Below are 9,797 nucleotides of genomic sequence, written 5' to 3' on the forward strand. Positions count from 1 at the left end.
AATTGATGCCCAGTGCTAAAGCTGCAGCTTCAAGGCATGCCTGCGTCTTCTTCTTGGATACCAAATGCAGTCGTGATATTGGCGCGGCATGAGAAGCCTGGGAATAGGGAAGCGGACAGAGCTGTTTGGTGCTCAATTTGAGTTGTTGTTCTGCATTCATTCCATGCATCATCATGATTCGCGAGATCCTCTTTGTCTTTCTCTGTCTCTCGGCTCATTCGCTCAGCCCTGATGCCATGGCATGATGAGCATCAGCAAGGAGTTGGACTTGCCTGCTCTATCTGAGACCTTTTGATCTTTTTTAGCAATCTGCCAGGGATATGTTATTATGATGTCACAATGCAAGACGCCAAGAGCAACCCAACAGTCCATATGAATCCTTGAGAACACGACTGCTATCTCTTGCATCCCCGTGCCTGAATTTCATCCCGGGAATGTTCCAGGCGCGCGCTCAGTTTACCTGCCATGAATAACTGAAACCATTTAGGACCGCGTGGTTTACTCGGCAACCTGCATCAGTGACCATGATCAAATCAAATTCTTGCCTAGCAATATAGTAAACCTTATCCTCTTGGATGGTGATCTGCTGACGTGCACTGCAAATCTGCAATGCGGCCGGCCAACGACTCTCGGGTAGTCAATTGCTTGATCCGTGTACGGGGTGTGGTGTAACGAAACACCTGGTACGATGCGGAGAAACAACACGTGATGTTCCTTTCCTGAAGATTAAACAAAAATTACTGTCGTAATCGCCTTTCTGAATCGAGGGTTTACTACAACAATGTTATTACCTCTACCTCTACTGATCTATCGCTTGCAAGAGCAGATACATCAAATCCAGGCGACGTGACGCGTTCGCATGTGACCTAACTATCCGTGACATCATCACCGTTGCCCAGTGAGTCCCAGATGCTGCCAGCCACAGACCCATACGGAAGATGAAGGAAACGCGGTTGACTAAAATGACTGCAGCTTCATCGTTCTGGTCTTAAGTATCCAGTCCATGCAAGTTATATATATGACTATGTAATGTATGTATCCGTGTGTGAGAGAGCTTTATTTGTGAAACTTGAAAGTACAAGTAAATTACGAGTCAAACATGTCTGCAAAGACGGCAAAATTGTTGTTCACCAACAAGAACGTGCACATCCTAATCGGGGACGGTGGAAAGAGGAAAAGCAGGTGTCCGTGCGCCTTTTTTTCAGTTTTTGGACAGGTGGAAAAAGGCAGAGATGTTGGTACTGGTAAGTTCGTAGGTGATCGACGTTTTACGTAGGCTTGGGATCAGAGAAAAAGGGGTCAGCGTTTCACTTTGCCTTTTTTGTTTGTCGACGATGTCTTTGGTTTTGTGCCGTGGATGCCACGTTTAAGTGAAGCTTATGCGAGAATGCTGTTGGTGATGCGTAGAATCCGTATAGCAATTTCTGGGTTGAACACGGTAACCAGTGACATATGAGGTGAAGTAATAATAAGTGTTGTTTTATTTTGGAACTGTAGATTTCGTGGGCGTGCGGCGTGCCCATTAGGAATGTCATAGTCTGTCATAACTTTACTGTTTCGAGGGAATTGTTTAGTGTAAACAGGTATTGATTATTTAAATTTTCTACTCTTACCAAACACAAAGATCAGAGTGGCGCAGCGGAAGCGTGGTGGGCCCATAACCCACAGGTCCCAGGATCGAAACCTGGCTCTGATAAATTTGTTTTGATGTTTTTTCAGTTTTTCTGGCTCTGATAATTTTTTTCATGTTTTTCAAATTTTTTACCTCTGATTTTTTTGATGTTTTTTAAATTTGTTTTGTCTCTTGTTTCCTCCTTTCAAATTCAGTTCAGCTTCTCTCGTTACCCCTTTCAGAAGTCAATTCTAAACCCTTTTTTTTTTGTTAATTCCGTCCCTTGTTTCCATTTCAACTTCAATTCAGACAATCCTAATCTGTTTTTTTTTGGGTTAATTCCATCCATTGTTTCCCCTTTGAATTGCAATTCAGTCACTTCTAAAGTCTCAACTGTTTTTTTTTCTTTGGTTAATTCTGCTCTGTTCCGGCGTCCCTGGTTTCCTCCTTCCAATTTCAAAGTCATTCTACTAAACTTGCCGGCTGGCCGCAACTGCGAGCCCCTTCGCCGTGCACCCTCAGCATCAGCAGACCTTGATCCATGGCATTCACCAAGATGCTATCAGGCAAGCCAGTGGAAAAATCGCTCACTAGCTTGCACATCCGGTGTCCATTCCTTCAAGGCTCCATTCAGCAAAGCTCAAGTCAGGAATGCAGTATTCAGAGCTAAGGCAGAGGCAGCCAAAGCCTTTGATAAAAAAAAAAGGAGCTAAGGCAGGCACAGGTACTTCTACACATCATCTCGCAAACGTAATAGGCATGTATGCAGATCGATGACAAGGAGATCATACATCCCATTTGATTTATTTTCTTCCTATAAATTTGAATCGTTCATACATCATACACACTCAGTTAACCAACACAGTAGCCAGATGTTATACATCATACACACTCAGTTACTCAAGCAGTAGCCAGATGTTATTGAGATTGAAACAGATGGGGGGACAAGCAGCTTCTGTTACTTAAACTGATATTACATCATAACATCGTCAGACATCTCTAAAATTTCTTGCACACAAACAATGACGTCGACAGCTAAAACAAAATGCCGTCCCAGTCATGAGTCATGGCTGTGTTAGCCGCATCGGTACAGGCGGTATGTCATCGCAATTAGTCTCAATCTCAACATAAGAAAGGCAAGAGAATGCTTCTATTGAAGCATTGATGACCGGTAATCAAATCATGTGTGTCTGACTATATGTACAAGCTGCCACACCCAGGAGTACATCATTCCAAGGCCACAATAGAATGACACCATTATGAGAGGTAGGAAGGGGAGCCTCTCGCCAAATACATGATGGTGAAACACTCGAGACCATAATTCTATACCTGCAATTCCCAGAAGATAGCTTAACCCAATCCATCCAATGATGCCATTCTTCTTCACTGTGCTGCCTGACCGATTTACTTTCTTTCCTTCTAGGTCAGAATTTGCAGCAAAATGGGATGTAAAACCTACCCACATGAGGGCGGCGTAGGTCAGCAGCAGCATCACCTTTATCAGGTACTCTTGGTTCTCAAACAACAGCGGGAATAGAGAGTAGCATGAAACTGCAGACACAAATTTTTTTAAGCAAATGATTAATTGGCAATTAGCCAGGTTTATCACATTTCTGACATGACAATCATAATACTAGTTAAAAAACATAATATGGGAATAAAACAGATACTGATTACTGAGGTGGGCAAAATCATAAAAGAATCTTTTTTTCCTGGCCAGAAAAGGCACCCAAAGACGTTGCTTCAAGAAATGTCAAAAGTGGAACAAAGTTAACATTGAACTGTAACCAAGAGCAAAACATACCTATGGACAACAAAAAGTAATGCCTGGAATCGTTCAAGCTATCCATGGCAATTAGGGCAAGCGGGATAGTGAAATGAAGTGATGCCTTCTCATGTACATGCCATCCAAACATAAACCCACATGTGCATGCATATGAGACCCATCTAATAATATGCTTTGGTTGAGGATTAGAGAATGCTTTGATAAGACAAGGAGCCATGGCAAGAATGACCAATAAGAATGTAGCAATTGGGGTGACCTGCAATCCATTAAGTTCACAGATGTGAAACCATAAACCCATCATGTTTCATTGGAATTGGAATAAACAAGGCAGAATGGATGGTGGAAGAAAGAACCTTCGGAAGAACAGCGAAAGGAGACGAATCACCAACGAGTCCCCCAGTAAACGAAGCTTCAGGTATGGCAATATTAAAGCCTAGTCTTCTAAGAAGAAATGCAAGAATCTTGTCAAGTATAATATAGAATACCCAAAAGTTTGGGGCCCAGTAAGCATGGCATAGGCCTCGCCCAAAGGGAAACAATCGGTTAATTAGTTGTTGCATCTGCAAAATCATAGAGCAGTAAGAATTGTAGTCATGTTAAAACAATACCACATTTATACATGTGAATATATTGACTATTGAGAGGATTTTTTTTCACAATAGCAAAGGCATATATTACAGACAATGTTGTATCACACCCCTTGCAAAGTGAAACAAAGAATAAAACATGCTAGACACATGGGTATATATTGCTAAAGGTTGGCGCTAAACTTCCTACAAAGTTCAGTATATCCAATCCCTTGCATCGAAGAGTGTAAAGCTACTTCTTTTTGTACAGACTTTATTGTTTCTTATTGTTAATATATAATCAATAGAGGCTAGACCTCCTATTCTTTCAAATAAACAAAACACAAAAAAGATGCAGAGCACTGAAAATTCATATATCTACAGGTTACATTGGCACAGGGCATTAGCAGTACATTGGTAAAACTTGTATGAAAACACTATTTAGCTCAGAGGTTGCAGACGGACGAGGTTAACATGGTCTTACTAAGACAAACTCCATGGTTTTGATGCAAGCTTAAACACATAAGAAAATTTGACAAAACAGCTACACAGTGCGCTACTAACTTATAAGCCTTCTCTACAGGATTCAGCATCAAATTAATTGAATTAACTGCAGAAAGATTGCAAATATTACATACAATGTTTGTATTACAGGGAATAAAATCACGAAGCCAAACTGCAAATAAAACTGGTATGCCATATTGACTAAAGTGGAATGCCAAAATTCCGATGAGGTTGAAGTTTACCAATACCCACTAGTGTTTAAGAGTGCAGAGTTCTAAACATTCAAATATCGATTCCAGGAATTCAATAGCTCATTTGACAAAAAAGATTAATAGTGCAAAATGCAGAATTGACATGATTGGTTAGCTGTATGGAAACATTATTTTTTATTCAGAGCTTACAGAAATAACAAGATTAGCAGAAAAAAATTACTAAGTTAAACTCCACTGCAATTATCACAACTAAAACCAATAGTTCACTGGCGGAGCTACACAAGCTGAAACAGCTCCAGCCCCTAAGTAAGAAATTGAGCAACATGGTGCATTGGTGCTTTACTCAAGTTTAAACCTCCTCTATCAGATTTAATGTCAAATTAACTGAATTAGCTGCATTACTCACCATGTCTAAACTGTTCACAGATCACAAGCCTCATTTCCTACTTTCATCAGAAACTAGATGTTTACCAATAAGTACTGTATGGAGATAGCCAAGATACGAACAATTTGTTGAACCCAAAACTTCAATTAACCAGATTCACTCACCTGACCATAGTACACAAAGGGCACAAATGCTGCAGCAAAAACAGCAGCCACTCCAGAGCCCATCAGCACGAGCCTTCCCAGCCCCTTCACAACACCCCGGCCACAGCAATAATGCCGGAACAGATACATAAAGTACACCGGCGCTGCCACGAGGAACAGGTGCTTCGAGCAGAGCAAACTTGCGAACACGACTCCCCCGGCAAGATCCCACCCCTGCTCGAGGAAGTGCAACGAGAGTAGCAGCAGCCCCATGAGGAATCCATTGTACTGGAAGTGGACATGGTCGACAGCGAGCAGCGCCGGCGACCATAGGACGAGCGCGAGAGCGAGGAACGGCCGCTGCTTCCGCCGCGCGTCCCTCGCCAGTAAGAGGACGGAACCGAGGAGGAGGAGGTCGGAGAAAGCGACAGTGAGGCGGAGGTAGAGGAGATGCGCGAAGGGCGGCGCGTCGGGCACGGGGACTGAGACGAGGGCGGCGTCGACGAGCGGCGCGGGGAGGGAGAGGATGCGGGAGAAGTAGGCGAAGAAAGGCGGGTAGTCGAGCGTCCACTGGGAGGAGGCGTCGGTGTACCACTGCCGCGCGGGGAGCGCGTGCGTGAGGGCGAGCCAGTAGCGGTGAACGTCGAAGTCGGTGGAGCGGTAAGTGGGGACGAGGAGGAGCTTCACGCAGGTGGCGGCAGCGAAGGCCCAGGCCACCGCCACCGCCGCCGCCGGCGACGGCGAGGTGGTGTAGGCCATCAGGGCTGGGTGGTTCACTGGTTCGGGTTCAGATCTGGGGAACGGCAAATCGAGTCGCGACGCCGCGTTGTACGGGTCCTCGTGTTTGTTCACTTTGTTGGGCCGCTACAGAGTGGGCCGAGTTTTCGTGCCATGACTGCCGTCGGCGGATTCCATTCCATTTTGGGTCGGCGGCGCCAGAGCCCGTGTCAGTGTGCCGGGCCAAGGCCCGGAGACGGAGACGATGAGCCGGCGATGGGTGTGGGGCGTGGCAAAGCGGAGCACGCCGAGGACTGGAGGAAGGTGCAGTGGTACGCGTTTGGCAGACGCCCGTTCCCAGCCGGACAGGGAGTTTATCTCAAAAAAAAAAGGACGGGGAGTTGGGCCTTCAACACAAACACAGGGCACAAATGGCAGAAATGGGCCTGTATTTGGATCGCGCGCGCGATTGGCAAATGAGCCCTCGTCCACGGTGCGCCCACGGCTACCTGTTCGGAACATTCAGATCGTTGTTTTGTTAGGCGACTTCGCGCCAAAATTACACCAGCTCGCTGCCACTTCTTTTCTTTTTTGCGACTCACTGATTTTCATATTATCATGGGACAACCAGGTTACGGTCATCGATCAACAGGTTACCCACACAAGCTGGAGCCGAGTGCCACACAACCAGCCTATTGGTACCTGAGACCTGCTTTGCCAACATATCAGCAACACGGTTACATGATCTAGGGGGAAAAGGCAGTTCTGAAATCAGGAAAACAAAGACTAGTATCTCTACACTCCTTGATGATCGCTGCCACTTCTTGCTCAGAATTCAGACACGGTTTCATTCACATTAGGCTGTCATTGAATGGCTTAAGCCATTCAGGACCATCGATGAACGCCGTCGTCAGAAATGGCTGAGCTTGCATCTTGTTCAACTTCCGGGCGTAAGAGACCCTGCCGGCCATGTTGGCTCCATCTCCGGTGCAGTCGAACTCACCGTAAAACACCGTGCTGAAGGTACACACATGAATCGTTAGCGGCTGTTAACATAAGTTGAAAAGAAGACGTGAGTTGAAAATGATTACTTGTTTCTCTGGGGATCTCCCCAGTTGTCCCTAGAGATGAGCAACGGGCCGGCCCGGCACGGCCCGGCACGGGCCCGTGCTAGGCACGGCCCGAAAGGGCACGGGCCCGTATGGCCCGCGTGCCACCGGGCCGTGCCTGCACAGCCCTCGTGCCTGCTTGACGGCCCAGGCACGGCCCGTGGGCCGATTTTCGTGTCGGGCCGGCCCGAAAGGCACGAGGCCCAATAGTGCTTCGGGCCGGCCCATGGCCCAATATATGAAAAACACCAAATTTAATATAGAATTTAACAAAGCATAAATACATTACATTCAAGTCACATACATTAATACTTCACAATTTACATAACACAATATACTCTCAGATCATATTTTACTTGCCAAAAGTCACAAGTTTCACAAGTCATAGAACCTGATACTTCAAGTTTTATAAATTTTCTGATACCGTGCCGACACCGTGCCTGCTGTTAAAAGCGTGTCGTGCCGTGCCGTCCAGCGGGCCGAGGGGTCGGCCCAAGCACGGCCCGCAACGTGCTTCAGGCCGGCCCGGGCCCAGTTAGGATCGGGCCGTGCCGTGCTCGGGCCGGGCCAAATGACCGTGCTTTGGGCCGTGCCTTTGACCCGCGGGCTGCATGCTCAACTTTAGTTGTCCCACCCTGCTGTGGCTACGATGGCCGCCGGCATGTAGGTGTACGCGAAGATGACACGCGAATACGCCTGCCATGCCCTGCCGAGTAGGATCCAGCCGCTTCCTCCGATCGTGCACCCAACGAAGGAGAAGCCGGTGTTGTTGTCGGCGAAACGCCGGCCTTGTGCAGTGATCGCGCCGTTGATGGAGCGCTGCCCTTGGGGCAATTCTTGCGCCACGCTGTGAAGTGTGCAGTTCTGAATGAAGAAGACAACAGAAACGACAAAGTTAACAGCTCATAAAGTTGCTTTGCTCGGCTACTGACAGAGATCACAAGGATTACCTCGTGCAGGGACCTTGCATCACCAAAGATGAAATCGATGCTTCCTTGGATAAGACACTCTTTGAAATAGTGCCTGTTCTGATCATCGTGCAGTGTGTCCTGGGCTCCAAAGAAGCCGCAGCCCCAGAAAGCGGCTCGGTCACCGCTCACCCGCATTGCAACAGCCTGTGCACCTTCAGCTCCAGGTTTTGGAGCAGGTGCTGAATTCTGTGCAAAAGAAAATCAAGCATGCAACATTTAGTGAAGAAATACATCAAACGAATGCATGAAAGATTCAGTTGTATACCATGAAGCTCATGTTTTTCGCCACGAAGCCAGGTGCATCGATGTGGACAGATGCGCTGTTGGGCGTGTTGCCTGCAGTCGTAGCAGTGTCGTTCCACACGATCATGCTCACCTTCAGGCCTTGGCCTTGAAACGTGATGTTGGGTTTCCTGACGACGACCTTCTCACTGACAAGACAAACATTGATCATGTCAGTACTGTACAACAAGTCGTGTCAAAAGAAAAAATATGTTACTGTACAACATTGATCAGACGTGCTTACACGAAGATGCCGATGATCCACACGATGCTCCTCTTCTGGCCGTTGTCGGGAACAGCATCCACAGCTGCCTGCACTGTGGTGAAGTTGCAGCAGCCATTCTTGTCGACGCAGAAGATCACCGTGGAAGCTGTCTCGGACGGCGAGAAGCTCAGTGGGAGATGCTGACAGTCGGTGCTGTCATCGACACGACTGACATTGGACAGGAGGTGAGAGGGCCGGCCGATGGCCGATGACAGCAGGAGGCTAGTAAGAACAAGAGCACCAGCTACGCTCACGATCATGTTTGCTTTTGAATTGTGATCAACAGTGCACTGTTGTCAAGTGCTTGCAGTTGCAGGCCTTTTATACTTGAAATTGTATTCGGGTCTTTCAAAAAAAATACTCGATATTGTATTCAGATAACGGTTCAGTGCATAATTTTACCACAATGAACATTTTTCCTTTTCCATTTGTGCTCACCGACCATGTACATTGAGAAAAATCTTGTGCATAGAAGCAAGCTGCCTTGCTATTTCTCTGGGACGCTCGTACGATTTGGCATTTGGCCGGTGCTTATTTTACAAAAATGAAATAATTCCTTTTTTTTTTCCTTCCGTTTTCCTCACCAACCATGTACACTGAGAACTTTTTATGCATACACAGAAGCAAGCATGCCTTGCTATTTTTTTTGGGACGCTGCTACGAGTTAGCATTTGGCCGTGCATAGTGTTACCAAAAGTGAAAATTTTTTTCCTTCCCTTCCATTTTCTTCACCGACCATGTACATTAAGAACTGTTTATGCATACACAGAAGCAAGCATGCCTTGCTATTTTTTGGGGACGCTCCTACGAGTTGGTATTTGGCCGATGCATAGTTTTACAAAAATGAGAATTCCTCCCCCCCCCCCCCCCCTAGCTCTTTCCATTTTCTTAACTGACCATGTACATTGAGAACTTTTTATGCAGCAGAGCGAAGTAGCAAAACACAGCAAGGAGAAACATCGGCACAGGGTGCAGGTGATTCTAAAGATGATTTATGGAGGAGGCTATGGCGTCTAAACTGTTGGCCGAAGATCAAGCAGTTTATCTGGCGGGTTGCACATAATAGCCTGGCCCTCAAGCTGTGCATCAAGAGACGCCACATTGATCTAGATACCAGATGCCCGGTCTGTTGGCGCATGGATGAAGATGGAGGGCACTGCTTCTTGAAATGCAAATATGTCCGGCAGTGTTGGAGGGAAATGCAGATGGAAGATACCCGCTGCTTACTGCTAAACGCTCCTACGT

The 9,797-nt window shown here is 46.5% G+C and overlaps 2 protein-coding genes and 1 non-coding gene across 3 annotated transcripts; 1 reads left to right on the forward strand and 2 right to left on the reverse strand.

Annotated features, from left to right (window-relative positions):
* On the forward strand, positions 1,625–1,696 carry TRNAM-CAU. The gene has a single exon. It is a non-coding gene; the product is annotated as a tRNA-Met (tRNA).
* LOC8078384 (probable dolichyl pyrophosphate Glc1Man9GlcNAc2 alpha-1,3-glucosyltransferase) lies at positions 2,387–6,020 on the reverse strand. The gene is made up of 4 exons (XM_002454413.2): positions 5,230–6,020; positions 3,752–3,958; positions 3,417–3,654; positions 2,387–3,163 (listed from the first exon to the last, which is right to left on the reverse strand). The coding sequence occupies exons 1-4, from the start codon at positions 5,965–5,967 to the stop codon at positions 2,793–2,795; spliced, it is 1,554 nt and encodes a 517-aa protein (XP_002454458.1). The 5' UTR covers positions 5,968–6,020; the 3' UTR covers positions 2,387–2,792.
* Positions 6,777–8,812, reverse strand: LOC8073197 (probable pectinesterase 8). The gene is made up of 6 exons (XM_021459594.1): positions 8,532–8,812; positions 8,271–8,436; positions 7,985–8,191; positions 7,669–7,898; positions 7,017–7,046; positions 6,777–6,942 (listed from the first exon to the last, which is right to left on the reverse strand). The coding sequence occupies exons 1-6, from the start codon at positions 8,810–8,812 to the stop codon at positions 6,777–6,779; spliced, it is 1,080 nt and encodes a 359-aa protein (XP_021315269.1).

Source organism: Sorghum bicolor, chromosome 4, assembly GCF_000003195.3.
Source record: "Sorghum bicolor cultivar BTx623 chromosome 4, Sorghum_bicolor_NCBIv3, whole genome shotgun sequence".
Lineage (NCBI taxonomy): Eukaryota > Viridiplantae > Streptophyta > Magnoliopsida > Poales > Poaceae > Sorghum > Sorghum bicolor.

Coding starts and splice junctions, on each gene's coding strand:
- LOC8073197 (XM_021459594.1), bottom strand. CDS start 8,812: ATGATCGTGAGCGTAGCTGGTGCTCTTGTTCTTACTAGCCTCCTGCTG. Junction 8,192..8,270: donor CGAAAAACATGAGCTTCATG/GTATACAACTGA, acceptor TCTTTTGCACAG/AATTCAGCACCTGCTCCAAA. Junction 7,047..7,668: donor GCCATCGTAGCCACAGCAGG/GTGGGACAACTA, acceptor GCTCATCTCTAG/GGACAACTGGGGAGATCCCC.
- LOC8078384 (XM_002454413.2), bottom strand. CDS start 5,967: ATGGCCTACACCACCTCGCCGTCGCCGGCGGCGGCGGTGGCGGTGGCC. Junction 3,655..3,751: donor CTTTCGCTGTTCTTCCGAAG/GTTCTTTCTTCC, acceptor AATGGATTGCAG/GTCACCCCAATTGCTACATT. Junction 3,164..3,416: donor TTACTTTTTGTTGTCCATAG/GTATGTTTTGCT, acceptor TTGTGTCTGCAG/TTTCATGCTACTCTCTATTC.